The sequence below is a fragment of the Mustela nigripes genome, chromosome 13 (genome assembly GCF_022355385.1).
Source record: "Mustela nigripes isolate SB6536 chromosome 13, MUSNIG.SB6536, whole genome shotgun sequence".
NCBI classification, from domain to species: domain Eukaryota; kingdom Metazoa; phylum Chordata; class Mammalia; order Carnivora; family Mustelidae; genus Mustela; species Mustela nigripes.
In genome coordinates this window covers 101591175-101611721 of record NC_081569.1, presented here as the reverse complement: position 1 = coordinate 101611721, position 20547 = coordinate 101591175, and the positions used below count along the sequence as shown (strand labels likewise).

At 43.3% G+C, this 20547-nt stretch overlaps 1 protein-coding gene across 4 annotated transcripts; it reads right to left on the bottom strand.

Annotated features, from left to right (window-relative positions):
- Nucleotides 1–3106: 3106 nt before the first annotated feature.
- On the bottom strand, nt 3107–20322 carry LGALS3 (galectin 3). Of its 4 annotated transcripts, none has more exons than XM_059373256.1 (6): nt 20240–20322; nt 14032–14053; nt 11981–12388; nt 9247–9335; nt 6125–6290; nt 3107–3410 (listed from the first exon to the last, which is right to left on the bottom strand). In XM_059373256.1, the coding sequence occupies exons 2-6, from the start codon at nt 14047–14049 to the stop codon at nt 3255–3257; spliced, it is 837 nt and encodes a 278-aa protein (XP_059229239.1). In that variant the 5' UTR covers nt 14050–14053; nt 20240–20322; the 3' UTR covers nt 3107–3254. The 4 variants fall into 4 exon arrangements, with proteins under 4 accessions (XP_059229239.1, XP_059229235.1, XP_059229238.1 ...); XM_059373252.1 differs by having other exon boundaries at nt 20211–20292; XM_059373255.1 differs by having other exon boundaries at nt 20181–20268.
- Between the last annotated feature and the right edge of the window lie 225 nt (nt 20323–20547).

The window sequence follows — 20547 nt, the reverse complement described above, 5'->3', positions numbered from 1 at the left end:
CTTTAAATGAGCTTTCTGGAATCTGAAGTTGTTTACATTCTGCAGTTTCAAACGGTTCAACTATTAGAGGGACCCATTAAATCTTTGCCTTTTTCTTTTCATTTTCCCCTTAATATACCTGGTAGTTTTAGGAGGAAATGCCTTCTTCCCTTGAAAAGAATTATATCAATCACTTAATGTGTTTGAACTATTTTCTCTTTTATAAAACTCTTAATTTTAGGATTGTAGAAGACAGGGCCATAACAGCACCAGGAAGACTCGTAGTAGCTAAGCTTGTAACCAGACCTGGGTCCAGTTATTTCTACCTCTAAATGAGTTAGGGCTGGTGGCATTCACCAAACAAGCAGCAGCTTATAAATGTGTATGATTAGGGGTTTTCAAAAAGAAAAGAAAACATATCCACTTTTGTTGTCAGGGAAAGGTATGTTAAACTTATATCGAGCCTATATGAGCAGTCAGGCCATGTGAGGGGCTGGCTTAGAAGAATGTTCTCAGAATGCCTAGTCTTACCAAAAGATAAAAGCAGCTTTAACATCCCATTAATGAATAATTCAAGGAAGACATGCAGAACAAAGAAACATATAAAAGTTGGGCTTTTCTAAGGGCCCAAGCATATGAGCATGCAAAAGAAGTTGGTGCAAGATAACCCAAAGACTCAGAGTCTATATAAGGCAATATGCAACAAAATAATAAAATAACATTTGCCCACAAGGACAAAGCATGCTTGATGAGAACAAAAACAATGTCAGTAAACGTGATTTTTTTGGTGGGTTTGGTAAGATGTACTATGGACTTGTTCAGAGAACTTTTGGCTATTTAGTAATGGTAAAATGAAGTCAAACTGGCTTAATAACAGGGAAATTTATTATTTTTATAAGTTCCCAGGGTGATTCCTGGTGCTTTACAATCACCAGCTCAACAAAGGTTTCAAGGTCCAAAATTATGTTCACAGTTCCTTCTGTCATCCTTGGTGTCAGCTTCTCTGTGGCTGGGTCCTTTTGGGGTCACATATATTGTTAGTGTATTAAAAATTTTAGAGTATGTATTTGTGTTCACTTCTACTCAATCATTTTATATAGTGTCATAAAATGTTTTAATATTCAGTGTTAAAGTGTTTTAGGCATGATAGTGTTTCTTGAGGAAATTGGGGTATTTTGACAATCCATTTGGGATTGTCTTTAATCTGGATTCCTTATTTTATCTAGGATTATATTTGAATAAAACCGTGACTATTAGGAAACAGGGAATGGATGGATAAGCAGCTATTAATGTACCCTACAACTAGATAGTGTGTTCTTAGGCTATTGGACTCTAGAATTATGAGATATTAGAAAAATCTTTAAAGATACTAGGAAAAAATATTGCTTTGGTAGAACAAATGCCTTTCCAAAAATGGGGGGAAAAAAGAATTTCCATTTGTTGAGGACCTCCTATATGGCAACCCCTTTGTGAACATTTATGAACATTTGTGAACATTTATTCAACGATCACAGTAACCCTACAAAAGGTGTATTATACCACTATTTTATAGACAAAGGAACCAAGTCTCAGGATTTAAGTAATTTTATGTGGAACAAGTTCCCTCTTTTTTCTATAGCTTATGTTTTTCCACTTAATCATAGATAGAATCAAGATGAGAATAATAGAGTAAGGAATTAACAAACTGTGATATGCTGCTCGCATCCCTCTTTAGGACTGAAATACTTTTTCCTTTAATTGTTAGAAGTGCTATTAGACGGCTTTCTGAAGACAGCCACTTCTCAGATCATACTGTTTCTCAGGTGGCCTGTATTTGTTGACTGATTGAACTGAAGAGATAAAGGACTATTCCCCTTCTTGACAGCTCCAAAGGGTCATCCAGCTTCAGAACCCCTGTAGGGTAGGCTGAGCCAACAATAACCAAACCTTCTCCCTCTGCCCAGTCGTGTGCCTTCTTGTCCTTCAGCTGTTGATGTCAAGATTCTCCTCCATAAGCCTATTGGGTTCTAATCTCTGCTTCCAGGGAACCCAACTTGTGACAATAAAAGTATCTGAGAAGATGGTATTCCAGAAACAATAAATAGACCAAACAATATTTTGATTCTTTTATAAAAGTGCTCTGATCACCTCTTAGTTTTGAAATTGTCTGAATTTTGGGGCCTGCTGGTAATGAGGAAGTGCAGAAAGGCATGCTTAAGAAGGTTGACAATGGGAACTATTAAATTTGTTATGCAGATGATATATCTAATTAAGAGCTTAATTTTCCTCTATAAATATGGAGATTTCAGAAGAACCAAGAGAACCTATACCAAGATTGTCTCAATTTGGTATCAAATATGGATTTGAAAACAGCTAAATATAGTCTAAAGAGAAAAAATAGTTAAGAGGAGCAAAAAGAAATATACCAGAATGTTAACAGGAACTGCCTGTGGGTCATCAACAGCTATACTTTTTCTTTGTGCTTCCTGAATGTATACTTCCTTAAGTAAGAAAATGGAAGAATGATTACCTTGTAGCATCTTCAGTTTTTTTTTTTTTTAAAGATTTTATTTATTTATTTGACAGACAGAGATCACAAGTAGGCAGAGAGGCAGGCAGAGAGAGAGGTAGAAGTAGGCTCCCTGCCGAGCAGAGAGCCCGATGTGGGGCTCGATCCCAGGACCCTGGGATCACGACCTGAGCCGAAGGCAGAGGCTTTAACCCACTGAGCCACCCAGGTGCCCCGCATCTTGAGGTTTTTAAAGACACTCTGAAAGATAGAGGTTAAAATATTTTCTTCAAAAATACTTTAGTAAGTATAGAAAACTCTGGGAGACTTTAATGCAGAATTAATATTGCTACATATTCCTTTTACTGAGTCCATTGTGCATTGTCAAGAATAAATTGCCCCTGGGGCGCCTGGGTGGCTCAGTGGGTTAAAGCCTCTGCCTTCAGCTCAGGTCATGGTCTCAGGGTCCTGGGATCGAGCCCCGCATTGGGCTCTCTGTGCGGCGGGAAGCCTGCTTCCTCCTCTCTCTGCCTGACTCTCTGACTACTTGTGTTCTCTGTCTGTCAAATGGATGGATAGAATCTTAAAAATAAATAAATAAATAAATAAATAAATTGCCCCAATTAAATGACATATAAAGAGAGGGAACTCTTAGAATATTTATTAAATCAAAGATTTATAAGGACAGTGATGAATAAAAGTGAAATTTTTCAATCAGGAAACATGAAGTTTCAATGTATAAGGGTTTATATTCAATTTCATTTTTTTTTAATCTTCCCCTTTAAGATTATATCATAACATGTGAAGCACTGGTGAGATCTATGTCACCAGAAATTCCCAGTTTGCTGATTTCCTGGAGATTTTTCATCCGATGATTGTACTGCAACAAATGAGCATCATTGACCGCAACCTTGAAGTGGTCAGATTCAACCAGCACTTGTATCTGAAATGGCACATACACAAAACTGTTAGAAATGCTCTTAATTTCAAAACCAATCTGGCCTGAGCTGAGAATGTCCCACATTTCATCTTTATAATCATCCATGGAACGGACTAAAGTCCAAGAAAGGAACCCTGGGGAGTGCCTGTGTGGCTTAATTGGTTAAGCATCTGCCTTCAGCTCAGGATCATGACCTGGGATCAAGCCCCACATCGGGCTCCCTGCTCAGTGGGGAGCCTGCTTCTTCCTCTCGCACTGCCCTTACCCCCTGCTTGTGCTCTCTTGCTCTCTCTCAAATTAAAAAAAAAAAAAAAAAGTAACTTTGCAGCAAAAATAAATTCCAGAGATTATTCAAAGATCCAAGCAAAATAAAATGAAAAAAAGATGATAATGAGTCATAAAGATAAGTTGAAGCTATGAAAGTAAAGATTAATAATGTGTCTCCACAAAAACAAAGTTTTTGTAATGGCTAACCCCTAAAAGTAAAAATATAACCATATCAAGTACTGGCGAAGATGTGGAGAAAAAGGAACATGCATGCACTCTTGGGAATGTAAATTGGTGCAACCACTTTGGAAAACAGTATGGAGGTCCCTCAAAACATTAAAGATAGAAATACTCCAGTAATTCCAGTACTGGGTATGTACCCAAAGAGAATGAAAACACTAGTTTGAGAAGATATATGCACCCCTATGTTTACTACAGCATTATTTATAATAACCAAGATATGGAAGCAGTGCAAGTGTGGATTCATAGATGAATGAGGTAAAGAAGATGTGGTATCTACATATACCATATATAGGTGTGATGGAATATTACTCAGCCATAAAAAATGGGATCTTACCACTTACAACAACATGGATAGACCTACAGAATATTATGCTAAATGAAATAAGTCAGAAAGAAAAAGACAAATTCCATGATTTCACTTTCATGTGGAATCTAAAAAAAATCAAAGGAAGAAACAAAAGAACAAAAAGCAGAAACAGACCCATAAATACAAAGAACAAACTGATGGTTGCCAGAGGGAAGGGGCAGGGTACAGGGATGGACAAAATGGTTGGAGGAGCATGGGAGGTACAGGCTTCCAGTTATGGGACGAATAAGTCATGGGGTAAAAGGTACAGCATAGGGATATAGTCAGTGGTATTGTAATAGTGCTGGATAGTGACAGTTGTAAGCATAGGGTAACAAAGAGATGATGGTCACTGTTGTACACTTGAAACTAATGTAGCTTCTTGTGGCAACTGTACTTCAGTAAATAAAATGAAAATAGAATACCAAAGAAGGAATTCTCTAATAATTAGAGTGGCAAATGTTACTAAGATTAATAATAACCAGTGTGGGCCAGAGTAGGAGAAACACTCTTCCAACAGTTAAGTAGTGAACAGGTTTATCCTTATAACCTTTTGAAAACAGCACTTTGGCAATATCTTATCTAAATTTTAAATATGTACATTCTTGAGCAGCGCCTGGGTGGCTCAGTCCATTAGGCGTCTGCCTTCAGCTCTGGTTATGGTCTTAGGGTCCTGGGATCGAGTCCAGCATCGGGCTGCCTCCTCAGCAGGGAGCCTGCTTCCCCCTCTCCCTCTGCCCCACCCCCACCCGCCTCTTGTGCTTCTCTCTCTGTCTCAAATAAAATCTTTTGGAAAATATGTACATTCTTGGAATAAAATTCTTTTTCTAGGAAGCAAAGCTTTATAAGGACCATTATTACAATATTTTAGCAAAATAATCATTTCACGTTTTATTTGTTTGGAATATTTCCATACTCCAAATTATCATCCACAGGACACTCACAGAATTAGCACATATCTAAATAATGAAATACTATTAAGCAACAATGTTCAAATTTGAGAAGATGTCCACCAAATATAGAATCTGGTCCCTATAAGTCTCTGCCCTTGAGGAGCTTACAGCCTAGTAGTTTTATTGTCCACTCTACTGTCAACCCAGTATTTGTTAAAGCAATGCTTAAAAATAAAAAGTGTGTTGGGACAGTTGGTAGAGCATGTGACTCTTGATCTTAGGGTCATGAGTTCAGGGGTAGAGAATCCTTAATAAGTTTTTAAAACAAACAGTGCTGCATGTAATAGAAAATACTGGAAAAATATTAACCAAGTTGCAGACTTTGTGAGGTTGGGAGAAATGGGAAAAGATGGAAGTCTTTTTAATTTGAAAATCTATAAATTTTTTTTTCATAAAACATCTTAATTTTAGAATTTAAAAAAATTAACTTTGATTGCCATGCCAACTATGTTGTATTAAGGTACTAAGTCTCAGCCCAACTATACCATTGAGACCTTCTGCCCTTTTCTTCCTTTTTAAAGTACACTCCATGCCCAGCTTGGAGCCCAACATGGAACTTGAACTCATAACCCTGAGATCAAGTCCTGAGCTGACATCAAGAGTCATACACTTAACCGACTGATCCACATAGGTGCCCCCTTTTGCCCTCTTTATTAAAGATGCTATTTTTCTCATTTCCAGAAAAGCTTAAACTCAAGGGTTTGATAACAGGGACAATGGTGAAGGGCGGGAATGGAGCTGGGAAATGTGCCAGACCTGTTAAGCCTGGTTCCCCAGGATGGGGAGCAGATGTGCCAGTTAGGTGTCTCAGGATAGTTGATAAATTCATTTTAAGTACCTTGTGGTGGTAGAGTGATTCTTCCCTGAGAAATGTGCATTATCAGTATATAATGGTAGCAATAACTTACTTTGAATGGTTTACCAGTTTCGAATGGGAAAGTCGCCTGTCTTTCTTCCTTTCCCCAGAGGTTATCCAGCTTTGTATTACAAACAATGACTCTCTTGTTGTCCTCATTGAAGCGTGGGTTAAAGTGGAAAGCAACATCATTCCCTCTCTTGAAATCTAAAGCAAATCTGTTTTAAAGCAAAGACCAGAGTTAGTAAAATAATTCAACTTCATGTATCTGTATCAAGTGGAGAACATATAATTTTCTAAAGATCTGATTTTTTTAAATAAATACAGGAAAATTTTCAAATGGAAACAAACAAACCAGAGTATGACTTCAACCTGGAAAGTATACAAGGCCTAGTAGTTGATGTGTTCTTGTAGTATCTGAAAATAATCAAGGCACCACATGTTCCTTTTTTTTTTTTTTTTTTTTGCCTCCTTGTCTTTGGTCACATGATTCCATTCAGCTGCCATTCCCTCTTTTCTGCCTCTACTATGAAAACTGGTCAAGGGTTCCTTATAGAAACCTGGGGCCACTTTGAGGGCACTTTATGCTGTACATGGTGAATAATAATGCTTACCTCTTTCCTGCCCAGCCAGTTACTTTTAATACCCATTAAAGGCAAGCCAGTCACATAAAACAGAAGCCATCAAATACCTGACTTCCTTATAGTTAATCAAAACCTAGTCCTAAAATAACAAGAATGAGGTAACATCATGTACAGTATCCTGTTGCTAAGTTGTAAAGTCATGGTGATAAATGTGCTAAACATTCCCTGATGTGAGGTGGAATTAATGAAGGGGCTGGCTTAACTTTTTGACCTTGTTCCTTCTCCTTGGATGTTAATGCAAACACAAGGCCTAGGACTGTTAACATATTAACCCTATCCCTCAGCTTTTCCAAGTGTGCTCCTGGGGACCCAACATCAGAATCAGCTGGGGCTCTTGTTTGAAAGCAAGGTCTACAGTCTAGACCTATTAACAATGATTCCTTGGGCATTTTCACTTACCCAGTAGCGGACACATACAAACACAATTGTATCTTCCAATAATTGAATGCTCAGGTAGACCCAGATAGTCAAATGGCAATAGTATTTGTATTTGACCCATATAGTCAGATGGCAATACCATTTGTATTTGTATTTGGCAATAGCCAAATTTGTATTTGGCTATATTTTCTCTGCAGGGAAAAGGAAGATCTTGCCATCTCTATTGCCTTAAGCATTCTTCCCATCCAAGTACTAACCAGGTCCAACTCTGCTTAGCTTCCGAGATCAGACGGGATCGGGCGTGTTCAGGGTGGTATGGCCATAGACCTGAAGCATTCTTTTTTTCAGGTAATTCCTCACATAGATTTTGCAGAACCAAGCAACCATTTTTTTCAGTTTATTACCATCTTAACCATTCCCACCAAAATGAGTTTTACTCTGCCACAGTCTCTGTCTACACCTCTAGTGTTACTGGAGCTAAAGTTTCTAGTGCAAAAACCCTCAATGAGGCAAACACACCAGTGTGGTTCTGTGTGACCGTGGCTGGGGGAGGAGAGCAGACACTCACAAACTACGAGTGTGGGGTGCCCGGGATCGGGTGTGCTGGGTGCTGCGTTATTTGGGAAGGAAAATGGATATGGACATAGACGGGGGGTATATACATTTCATAATTGGCTGTGAGACAAGCTTTATTGTGCAGGTAAGCACTGTGTTTAGAGAAGCTGTAGAGGCTGTGTGGAACGAAGTGGGGGGCTTAGAGTACTGGCTACCACACAGAAGCAGAGAGGGCTCGCTGGAGGTGCACCTGAATGGGCTAGCTGGATGTAAAATGATTACGTCAGAGGCTGAGTCCATTTTCTGGTAAAAGAAAAGGGGGGTTCCCATTGATCCACCAGGAGCAAGGTGACAGAACTCACAGGGGTTGTTTATGGATTCTTGGAAACCTGTGTGCATAGCTTGAACCAGTACCTTTTGTGCACTGTCTATAAACCCCAGAAACACAGATTACTTTATGGCTGCAGGAGCTTTAATGGTACCACTAACCTTGGGGACAGGCATACTGGATGTCTTCAGGATATCCCAAACCTGCTTGTATTACATGGACGTACAACCAGTGGTGATAACAAGGCAACCATAAATCAGCATGGATTGTCCTAAATTAGCTCAGAGGATAACTCCATCCTCACTCCCCCATCCAACCAGTTCCCACGGCAAAGGTTGACTTATTTTGAGGAAGTCTTTAACTTGTAGGATCTTTTCAAATCTTTGCATAAATTGTGTCTACCCAGAAGACCGGGGTTCCCCCATCCCACCACATAACAACCGTAGACCTGGCTGACGCCAGAGGAATCTGTGACACAGCTGATGTGCCCAGTAGGAAGGCGGAAGCGGCAGTCAAGCTCACCAGATCTGAGACCGTACATACTGTGACTGCATGACTGCAGGGTGATCTGTACAAATAGAGTGGTACAATGTGCAAGCTTTCAGATCAACTCAAAATGATGTCCAGTGCGATCTTGGTGTTTCTGACCCCAATTTTTGATGGGCATCTAGATATAAAGTGCATGCCTGGTTTTTTAGACAAGATATGGCTCAGAGGTGGAGGGATGACCAAGCATTACTTTTCAAAGGCTGTCCTTCCCTTGAACTCTAAGGTTCTCACTGCCAGGAAGAACCTAGGTTTTTCTGTATGGGCTGTCAGCTCTTTCCCTTTGTCCTCACAAAGCAGAACTGTTTCAAGGCGCCTGGGTGGCTCAGTGGGTTAAGTGTCTGCCTTCAGATCAGGTCATGATCCTAGGGTGTGGGATTGAGTCCCACATAGCTCTCCATTCTCAACAGGGAGCCTGCTTCTCCTTCTCCCTCTGTCTCTCCCCCTACTTGTGCTCATGCTCTCTCTTCCAAATAAATAAATAAAATCTTAAAAAAAAAAAAAAGTAGAAATGTTTCATTGTGGTTCCAGGAGAAAAGCAAGATTTAATGAGGGATACTTTGTCCCTTGGTGGGAACACACACTGATTTATGGGATAATTCCGTTCTATGGTATAGAATTCTCAATGCATAGTTCTAAAAATTTTATTAAAATTCAAAATAGATGACCCTATATTCAAGAAACAATTGACAAATACGTTAGAGTTGCTAATACTGTTCTTACCTGTTTGCATTGGGCTTCGTTGTGCCCAGAATTGTTATCAGCATGCGAGGCATGACTCCTCCAGGCAAGGGCAGGTCATAAGGTACAGTCTGGGAACAAAAAATATGCAAATATCAATAAAGAGTCATGTCTTCTCAGGAAAAGAAAGAAAAATACGTTGCTAATGTGACTTACACATAACCCTAATTTAAGCCGTTTTTCCAGACTCTCCAGTCACCCTGCCCTAAGCCTGAAGGGACAAGAATTCCTACATGCACAAGTAACACTCAGAAATAAAGCCACCCTGGGGCACTTGGGTGGCTCAGAGGGTTAAGCCTCTGGCTTCAGCTCAGGTTATGGTCTCAGGGTCCTAGGATCAAACCCCATGTTGGGCTCTCTGCTTAACAGAGAGCCTGTTTCTCCCTCTCTCTCTGCCCGTCTCTCTGCCTACTGTGATCCCTCTCTATCAAATAAATAAATAAAATCTTGAAGAAAAAAAAAAAACCAGAATAAAGCCATCCAGGGGTGCCTGGGTGGCTCAGTCGGTAAGGGTCTGTCTTTCGCTCAGGTCATGATCCCAGGGTTCTGGAATCAAGCCCCACATTGGGTTCCCTGCTCAGCAGGAAGCCTGCATCTCCCTCTCCCACACCCCCTGCTTGTATTCCCTCTCTTGGTGTCTCCCTCTCCGTCAAACAAATAAATAAAAATCTTTAAAAAAGAAAAGAAAAGAATAAAGCCATTAGGGCAGGGGGGTGATGCCTGGGTGGCTCAGTTGGTTAAGCATCTGTCTTCAGCTCAGGTCATGATCTTGGGTTCCTGGGATCCAGTCCCACATCAGGCTCCCTGCTCAGCAAAAAGTCTGCTTCTCTCTCTGTCTCTGCCCCTCCCCCTGCCTCTGCTCTCTCTCACTCTCTCTCAAATAAATAATTCTTAAAGATAAAATAAATAAGTAAATTAAAGAAAAAAAGCCCTCAGTTAATTGGTGCCAAAGACACACCATATTCCCTTTTGGAGCACTGTATCTCTCATCACTAAGGACATCCCAATCTATAATTAATTCACTAGGACTATTTTTCAGAAAGGCTTAAACTAGATCTTGCAATCAAGAAAATTAATATTTTCGTGCTACTCTTCTTTTTTAAGATTATTTTTATTGATATAAAATTATATCAGTTTTAGTTTTTTGACTTTGTGCCCCTCTTAAGAGCCTGATCACGTAACATACTCATCTCGGTCCTTTACTCCCTGAGGGCGGGCATTGTATCCCATCCGGGGACTCGTGAATTCTTGTGAGTTCTACTTACATGGCATCAAGAGGGGGGTCTGGTATTAAATATTGGTGTAATGAACACTTTTCATTTAATACATTCTCTAATTCTTCCAGAAAAATGCATTAACCATCTAGATGTAGGGTGCTGTCAATATTCCCACAACTCCCTTTGGCCTCTTCTCTCTTCCCTTCATAATTTTCCCCCCTGGATGCAACCATCACCCAGGTCTTTTCTCTTGGGCCCCATACCTCCTCCTATCTGAATTTCCCACAGATGCCTCAAATCCAACAGGTGTGAACTGGAATGGTCTCTTCTTCCTCACCCCACCCCCTACCCCCAAACCCCACACAATCAGGTCTCCTTCCCGAGTTCCTGGTCTAGGCTGACCCGTGGCTGGTTCTCTAATTGTCGAGCCTTGAAAATCCCATCATCCCTGACTGAGACGTAACCACTAGCTCCTGGGGTTCTTCCTCTGCAACCTCTCACGCATCTGCCTCTCCCTTGCCACAACTTCCACATCCCCTTCTGTCTATAAATGACTAACTGTGGTCGACTACTGCCTGCCCAATGCTGCCCACGCTTCCGGCACCTGCTCTGCACTCTCTTCCAAGCTGACCTAAAAGCAAGTCAGACACCTCCTGTGCCAACACCCATAGGCTCCTGGAAGGGTCTGATCCCACGTGGCTACTTAACGCTTTCCCCACATCTGTATATTATCTCCTCACTAGACTACACATCTGGAAGAGAAGGATTGGTGTCTGAGATGTGTCTACAGTTACCACAGGATTAGGTCTTACACTCAGAATTCACTTACTAAAGTGGGTTTTAATATAAATGAAAATTCAATCCTTAGATCACTAAATTATCTTTAGAAAGTCTTTCAAAACCACATTACCTTGATTTCCCTACACATTCCCTCTATGACCCCAAACAAGCTATAAAGCTCTCTACTGTCCCCATTCCTCGTGTATAGAGTAGGGACAGTAACAGCATCTTATGGGGCAGATACAGGGGTAACTGAAATCATCCATGTAGAAGCACATAGCTGGTGTGAACTACGTACTCGGTGGTTATTAATAATAGTAACCAAAATGTTTCCCCATTTCTATAATCTTAACTTCATTTATATTAAAGCTGCTTTACAGAGATGTCTTCAAAAGATACATTGACTTCTCTTTATTTATTTATTTATTTTTTTTAAAGGACTTCTCTTTATACTAACAGTACACATCCTAAACTCAATACAATGATTTTTTTCTATTAGGCTGACATACACCATAGCTGGTCCTGGAAGAGGGGCTCTAACCTGCGAGTTTAAAGCTTCAGGTCTCTCTGAAGCCCTCTGTAGGTTGGTGCCCAGAGCCAGCTCCCAGCCAGAGCACAGCAAAGTAATGGCACCAGCGCTCCAGACAACACTGTGCTGGTTCTTCATTAGCTTTGTCCTGATCACAGTCAAGTCTATGAAGTGCCAAGTTCCATCTTACCAGTGGTCCAGCAGGGATGCCAAAGGCGCCAGCAGCGGGCTGGGCTCCAGGAGCACTTGGCTGTCCAGGAGGCGGGTAGGCCCCAGGCCCACTCGGTTGCCCAGGGTAGGCTCCTGGTGCAGGTGGTCCAGGATAAGCAGGAGCTGTTGGGCCAGGGTAGGCTCCTGGAGGTGCCTGTCCAGGATAGCCGCCAGGAGGGGCCTGTCCAGGATAGCCGCCAGGAGGGGCCTGTCCAGGGTAGCCACCAGGAGGGGCCTGTCCAGGATAACTGCCAGGAGGGGCCTGTCCAGGGTAGGCACCAGGATAGGAGGTCCCTGGGTAGCCCCCTGCTCCAGCAGGCTGGTTTCCCCATTGACCAGGCCATCCTTGAGGGTTTGGGTTTCCAGACCCAGATAAAGCATCATTAAGCTAGAAAGAAAGACATCAACAATTACAACATGAATACATTCACAGAAACAGAATTTTCAGGAAAATAGGAATATGTGATCTAAGAAGTAGAGTGATATATATGGTAAGGGTATAAAATTCATATCAATAAAAATTTTCCACCTATTAAATAGTTTGAAGTTAAGACTAAAATTAGACTTTGGGATTATATATGCTTCATCATTTTATTCTTTTTTTTAGTAGTAATGTATCAGTACTGGTTTATTAATGGTAACAAATGTATCATGCTAATGCAAGACATTAATAATAGAAGAAAGTGAGCATAGGGTGTACGGGAACTCTTCATACTATCTTTGTAATTTTTCTGTAAGTCTAAAACTATTGTAAAATTTCAAAGTTTTTTTTTAAAAGGCCATATCATGCCATTAATTAAATGGGGTTCCAGATTGAGTACTCCCTGTATAGGAAGAGAGCCATATAGGAAATGAAAAGCAAACAATTCACAGCTCTCAACATGAACTGTCTTCCCATAAAGAATGCACTTCATTGATGGATTTTAATTCTAATGATTGCTACTTTTTCTGGGCTATACAGGGTCAATATATTAACTACACGGTAAAGTTAATACGACTATCCAATGGCGTTGACTTTTCCTTGCAAAGAACAAGGATGGCTTTAGAAGTCTCCATCCTGGTTTCACAAGACCATTCCAGAAAAGGATTTCTGGAAGGTGTGGTCCCCTTCTTAATGGCTCCCAAAGGGCTTCCAGTCCCATTTCTAATCTCTAGCAAAACCACAAGCCTGTTCCTGGCAGCCACAACAGGTACATGGGCCATGCACAGTGGTTTCTGATATAGGTCTGTACTTGCCTTATCTGTGTTTTTTTGATCATGGCTCATCACAGTCGAGCAACTACATGGTTCAGATGAAATATACCTAACAATAGGTGGTCAGGGTGATGGGCCTAAGTTCCCATAGTTCCAGGAGCTCCGTGTTTGACAGCAAAGAGTCAGTCCTGCCATATTCCCAAGATGGCAATGTCCTGTCAAAACCCTCCTTCTCCTTGCCTTGTGCTGATCACAGGGTCTCCAACCCCTGTAGGCGGTGGTTTCCAGGCTTCCAGATGAGTCTGGCTAAGGGGCAGCACTGGCAGGAGATTAAAGAGTGGGAAGAAAGGAGAAGCCGGGGTAGCTCCCTGCCCCTTTCTGCCTCACGGGGTGTCTGGAGAGCTGCTGCATCCCCTGCCTCCCTTTATTCTTGTTTCCCATCATCTCAGTTCAGGGAGGGCTGCCTTTCATAATTTGCCAAAGTCAGAAAGCAGCCTTCCCCTGTGTAAAAGCACATCCTCCCTAACTGACATGAGAAGAACAATCCAGAAATCAGGATGCTCAGACTGCACCATTATTCCCGTTGCTCATATTATTTCTCAGCTTCTGCCCATGGAATCCCCCTGTCTCTGTCCCAGGCTTACTGTCAGTGAGTCCCAGGCCTCTATCTGCTTGGCTCTCTCCCTGAACCTGCTGCTGAAAAAACAAGACGTCAGCTAACAAGTCCTCACTGGTCAGTTATGGCCAGAGGAAGCTGCAGGGTCAGAGAATTAGAAGGGGATATCTGGTGTTAAGGGGATGTGTATCATGGTAAGAAAACAGACATAAAACACTTACTGAAAAATTGTCTGCCATTTTCCTGAAAGGGGGAAAAAAAGATAGGTTATCATTTGATCTTAGAAGATTTCACCAGTTTCCATTTAAAGATAACATCACAAATAGTTCATTGGGCAGTTCTAGATGATCTACAGGCCTTCTTCTAACCAAGCCAGTCTATTCCCCAAATACACCTCAATCAGGAGTGTGAAACCACAGAGGAAACTCGAGCGGGGATGCACTCCAGCTAGACCACCAAGCCCAACTTCACTCCTAATTCTAAGCTCTAATCATACTAGCTTGTGTTCTGAATCCTGGAAATAAAAGGCCACATAACACAGGAGAGAGAAGAACAAGGAAGACAATCTTCTGCCCCTTTCCTTGTTGGTAAAGAGACAAACAGTCCTGGTTCATCATCATCTTTCCTTCCTGGGTGCCTTTTCCACCACCTCTTAAAAGCTCTTCCTATCACCCCCCTCCCCTCCCGTTCACAAGATCAACCCCCATACCCTCTTCTGGGTTTTAGAAAGAAAGCAGAGTTGATTGATTCCTAGGGAGATTTGAAAACCAATGTCCCTAGATGCATTTGCTGCCAATTACTTATTCCCTCGCTGCTCTGGGCCAGGCACTCTATGGGCTCTCGCCTGGGTTGGAAGATGGACAGGCCGGGATCTGTATGCTCAAAGGGCTCACAGGCCGGTAGGGATCCCAAGAGATCGACACAGCCAGACTGGAAATAGGGGGTCACCACTAGAACTCTTGCTTCTAAGAAGGGAAGAGGTGGTGGTGTCTGAGCTAAGCCTTAAAGGAGAGGTGAGATCCAGGTGTGGACCAATCAAGAAGAAAGGCGGGTATACAAGAAGCTCCCTTTTTATTTTTTAAAAGAGATTTGTTATGCCAAACAAAACTCTGACAGTCTAACAAACTAGGGAAAAAAGAAAAGAAGAGAAGAGAAGAGGGAAGGGGAGGGAGAGGAAAGGAGAGGAGAAGAGAGAAGAGGAGTCAGGCACTGCGGAGGGAAACGTTTTGGGGTAGGATGCTACCAAAGAGAGTTGGTTTGCCCAAAGCGGACTCAAGGGGTAGCCTTGACACATCATTCCTGCTTTCCCCTGCTCCTCTCCCTCTGCCAAGTTTTTAACCAGGTAAGCTGTTTTACGCCTGCTCCCGCTGCACGTGCTCTGGCAGTGAGGGGACGAGGGCAGCTTTGGACTCCTGAGGCCTGGGTGAGTTTTCTTGGGTCAGGATCACTTGTCCTATAGCCAAAGTGACCTGGATCTTAAACAATCAGAATCCCAGATTTCCCTGGAGTTGCCCACTTATGATACTTACTAAATTATTTTAAGAAATGATATTACCTCCAAGGGATCCTAATTGATAGGTCCTAAAAATCTAAAATATTAACACTTTTCGGTAAAAAAAGAAATAGGCAGAACTCCTCTTAGGACTTAAAGTCCTTCATTTATACATATCAGACTTTATCATACTCCTCTGTTATTTATACCACAGTTAAATATTACCTTGTGTTAAGGCTATTTTGTTTTGGTTTTTTGTACCTCTCTTTTTTAAATCTGGGTATTCTCAAACATATCTGGAAGTTTAGGGTATCACCACATCCATCTTCCAGCGTGGGAAACTGCTGGCAATTTGACTGGGAAGTCACAGTGACTCTCCCAGGGCTTCCATTCTGGGGTTTCCTAGAGCATGTGATCTTTTAAAGAGAAGTCAGGTGCTCCTCTGCTTCTGCTTCCTTCCCCAAAAGGCTTCCGCCGCTTAGAAAAGTGTGCTGCCATGGCAGGAAGAATTTGAGAGAAGCATTGTTACAGAAAAGGAAAAGAAAGGATGTTTCTTTCTTCCTTTCTTTCTTTTTTAAGATCTTATGTTTAAGTAATTTCTACACCCTCACGTGGGGCTCAAACTCACAGCCCCAAGATGGAGAGTTACTCGTTCTACCAACTGAGCCAGCCAGGCGCCCCAGATCTTTATTTTTTTTTTTAAAGGTTTTTATTTACTGAGAAAGAGAGCAATTGAGAAATAGAGAGCAAGAGTGGGGTCTGCAGAGGGAGAGGGAGAAGCTGACTCCCCGCTGAGCAGGGAGCCCTAGGAGGGGCGAGATCCCGGGACCCTGGGATCATGACCTGAGCCAAAGACAGAAGCTTAACTAACAGCTACCCAGGTGCCCCTAGAAAGGGCATTTCTTAAGAAAACAAAGCCTCTCTCATTTTGGAGGCCAGTATGAAACAATCCTAAACTTCACGGTGGGCAGAAATCCTTTGATTACCCAAACTTCTTCCAGTCCTGCACAACATACCAAAGACCTAGACATAACTTTGTAAGTGTTTTGTCTTAAATATTCCTATTCTGTAAAGGCTCTTTCCCAGCTTCAGCATCACTGACATTTCAGGTTGGATCCTTCGTGGGAGCTGGAGCCGTTTTGTGCAGGGCAGCGTCCATGGCTTCAATCTACAAGACGCCTGGAGCATGGGCACCTGGGGGCACAGTCGTTGGGCATCTGCCTTCAGCTCAGGTCACGAACCCGGGGTGCTGGGATCCAGCCCCGCATGGGGCTCCCTGCTCAGCAGGAAGCCTGCTTCTCCCTCTCCCACTCCCACTGCTTGAGTTCCCTCTCTCACTGTGTCTCTCTGCCAAATAAATAAATAAATCTTTAAAAAAAAAAAACACACAAAGTTGCGAGCAGCACAACACCCCACCTCTCAACTCTGACAACCGAAAATGTCTTCAGACATTGCCACATATCCTGGGGGTTGGGGGGAGAGGGCACAAGTGTGCCTGGTTGAGAAACACTTGTCTAGGCTGACCGGCGTGAGTATCCCTACAGAAGTGTAGATACACAGGTCAATAAAAACTAAAAAGTTAGTTTCAGTAGTTAGCTAAATCTGTACCATGGGCCTAATAAGGTGTCATATTAACAAAACTCCAACAAAACTAAGATGTGTTTAAAGGTTGATTATGACTAGAAAGTGAAGACCACATCTCCAAAATGTAACATTTCTTCTTCAAGTCTCTGCTCAAACATATTCAGCTTATTTTCAGCTCCAACGAAAACAATTTGAGAAGCAAAGCAGATTTCACTTTCTTTCCACAGTGTTTCACTAAAGCCTCATGTGACAGTTTGAATCATGTTATGACACACTAAACAAGCCCATTAGAATAATGACACCCTGCATTAATGTGATGCATTTCCACGTATGAAGCACTTTCCCATACTTTTCCTATTCTCTTTCTGATAATGATCGTAAGAGATTTTCAGGGGAAAGCTAATATTCCCATTCCAAAGGTAAGGAAATTAAGATTCAGAGAGCTAATAGGGTGGCCCAAAGTCATTCTGTTCTTGGCAAGTCAACAACCAGGGTCCAAGCATGCTCACTTTTGACACAGACTCATTTTACACTAAATGTAAAACCTCACTCTTTGAAATCTTAAAGTACAGTCCTTTAAAAGTTTTAATTACTTCACTCTGGCTTATTCATTCAGAACTACATAACATGTGGAAACTGTAAACAAATTAAAAAAAGAGATCATGTTTTTGTCAGAAAACTAACTTGCTGACTCATTCAGTAAGCTTCAATACACACAGTATTGAATGCAAAGATGCCATTTTACATAGTCACTTTGCTAATTATAACCACATTTAAACCAATAAAGTGTACTTCTCCAAAAATTAGGTACGCACCATTTTGATATGTTCATTCTTAAACATCAGTTCTCTTTTTCCAGAAGAGATTATAACCGATACTTTTTTTGAAATCAAGATTAGCAACCTTAGAACTTTAAAAAAAATCTATTTGGATACATATCTTTCTTCCTTGCCTGGAAAATTTCCCTCCCTTCCTCCCTTCCTCTTTCTCTCTCTCTCTTTCTTTCTTTCCTTTTAGATGAACAGTTTATATAGAGACACAATCAAATATTAAAAAAAAAACCTTCTCACCCTACAGATACTACGGATATGTGAACGCCATCCTGCCATTCCCAGAATCAGAGAATTTAGAAGCGCCAGAAAAGAAACACTATATTAAAGCAAAACAAAAAATTGAGGAAATACTACCTGGGTCTTCACATTTGGAAAAACCTATAAGAAGTAGTTCAGTGTTGCTTTGGAATAAAGAATTTAAATGTGAGTCAGAATGTAGACCTTTTTAATTGGCTGTTAATTGTAGTTTTCCCTCTAATAAAGAGTGGCTATCTACTGTACTGTGCTATTCTGGTCCACCTAGCAATTAGTCTAGTAGTTGGGGTTCCTGGGAGCACTTCTGTAACTTCTGCTCACAAAGGGCCCTGACCTCTATACAAGCTGAAAGAGGAGTAGATCATAAATGCATTTCCTCAGAACCCAAGGCACTGCCTGCCCACACTCCTCTGCAAAGAACCCAGGAGAGCGAGTTTACTTCCTGCCCTTGCTGAAACAAGTCTTCTTTCCAGAGCCAAATTCTGTGATGCTGAGTTGGAATAAAGGAAACTGGTCCTTTACTAGGATTTCCTTCTTATCATAGTTCCTCAGCATCAAGGAAGGTAAAGTTACTTTGTGCCTCTCAGTTACTGATTGTTTTCCCCGCTATGGAAAAGCTGAACATCAGTCAAGAGCGAACACATGATACTTAGTCAGCAGCAAATTGGAAGTTTGCAACAGGCCCTTCTCTCGCAGGCTTACCACTCCAAATTTAATCAGAAGAACCAGTCCAGGCACTAGACACCAAATGCTAACCCAGCTGTCCTCAGCAGGAGCCTGTTTCCCAAACCATCACAGGAAAGGGAGGCTATATTTTATATCAGTTAACCACGAGCCTCAGATACATTAAGCTTACAGGCCAACTGTATTTAGGGACAACATGAGATGTTCAGGTTACAATACATGAACGTAGGTCTCTGCTACGGTTAAGATGCAGAGTCTAGCTGATGAGGTTCCTGGCAAGTAGGTACCTAAACTATAGGGGAGGCCAACCCTAGCCTTTTGACTCACTAGCAATATGTGAAGTCTTTATAGTAAAGCACTGATCCATTTTTGTAGCATAGAGAAACATCACTGATTAAGGACCCCTGCAAAAAACTAGCTTTGGTGGTCAATCTCTCAGGCAGTGTTTCCCCTCTTCTGCTACTTAAGTACCTGGTGAGGCATCCTTCTAGCACACTGAGGCTCAAAACATTCTAAGACCATCATCAAACTTTACCCCAGAACATGGAGTAGGTGCTGATTCTAAGTGTAACCCCCAAATGTTATGAAGTTAGGAAGCAGTTCCCATCTCCCACCGATCACATGAGCTGTCTTCCATTCCTTTCCCAAGATCCCAGAAACAGACTGGGTCACTGTGGTTCAACGATCTTCACTGTCCAGCAACCCAACTCCCGGGAGTCACTTTACAAAGATTCCACAGTATCTGGAATAGGAATCAGTAACTTGCAGGGGAGAGCCTGATGCCGAAGTCACAGCCTCACCCTATGTGTCCCTGACTCTCTGGCGTTCAGCTCCTACCCCCCAAAGCGGACACCTCCTAGCGTCCCCCGCTGGGGCTCTGCACTTTCAGACCAACATTCTGCCACACCCTACACGGCCTCAGCACAGATCTGGGATAATGCCCAAATTAGCCAATCTGGGCAGGGATGAGTCACTGATTTGCAAAAGTTTAGGATGTGCACTGCTCGCCAAGCCAGACACATGCCCACTCAGGCCCTGGGGCATCACCATTTTCTGTGGGATCAGCGCCCAGAGAGCCGCGGCAGCCCCTGCTCCGCAGGGCCTCGTAGAAGAGCTCCTGCGCCCCCCGCAGCCGGATGCAGCAGCCGTGCAGCCCAGTCAAGGGGCGCAGGAGCCGCCTCCAGAGTCCCTGCGCAGCCCCCCGCGTCCAGGAAAGGAGGACCCGCTTCCTAATCCCAAATAGGGGCGCGCCGCGGGGCTGACGGAGCGTGCGCCTCCCCGCCCCCAGCCCGCCCGAGGGCTGGACGCCGTGGCCGAGGCCGCCGGTCGCCGCGGAGGGTGCCCCGCGCCGCTCACCGTCCGCCCCACGATGAGTGCGTGAGTCTCGGGAAAGCGCGACTAACTTTTCCTGAGTCTCACACTGCGCCCTCTCGGGGAGACAAGGCTACGGACCCTTGCCCAGGACCGCGCCCCCGGCTCCGCACGCGACCCTTCGCCTCTCCGCCCCCGCGCGGGCTTCCACCTTGCCTGGACCCGGCGGCCCGCAAGCTACCTCCGCGGCCCGCGCCCCCGCTCACGCACCCGACGCCTCGGCGCTCGCTCGCTTGCTGCGGGGGCGGCTTCTGGTGAGGTGCTGCGATCCCAGACCGGGCGGTGGCTCCGCGCCTCAAATAGGCTCGGCCCGGCCCGCCTCTCCCGAGGCGGGGCAGCCGCTCGCGCCCAGCCCGGCCTCGCCCCGGCGTCCCCCGCCCCACCGCGCACCCCGCGGCGCCGCTCTAGGCGCAGCGGGGAAGCTGCGGGTCTGGAGAGCGGCGGATGGGACGCTCGGGGGCGGCCCCCAGCCCCGCAGACTGCGGGGGATGTCCGGCGGCCAGCCGCCACCTGGAGTG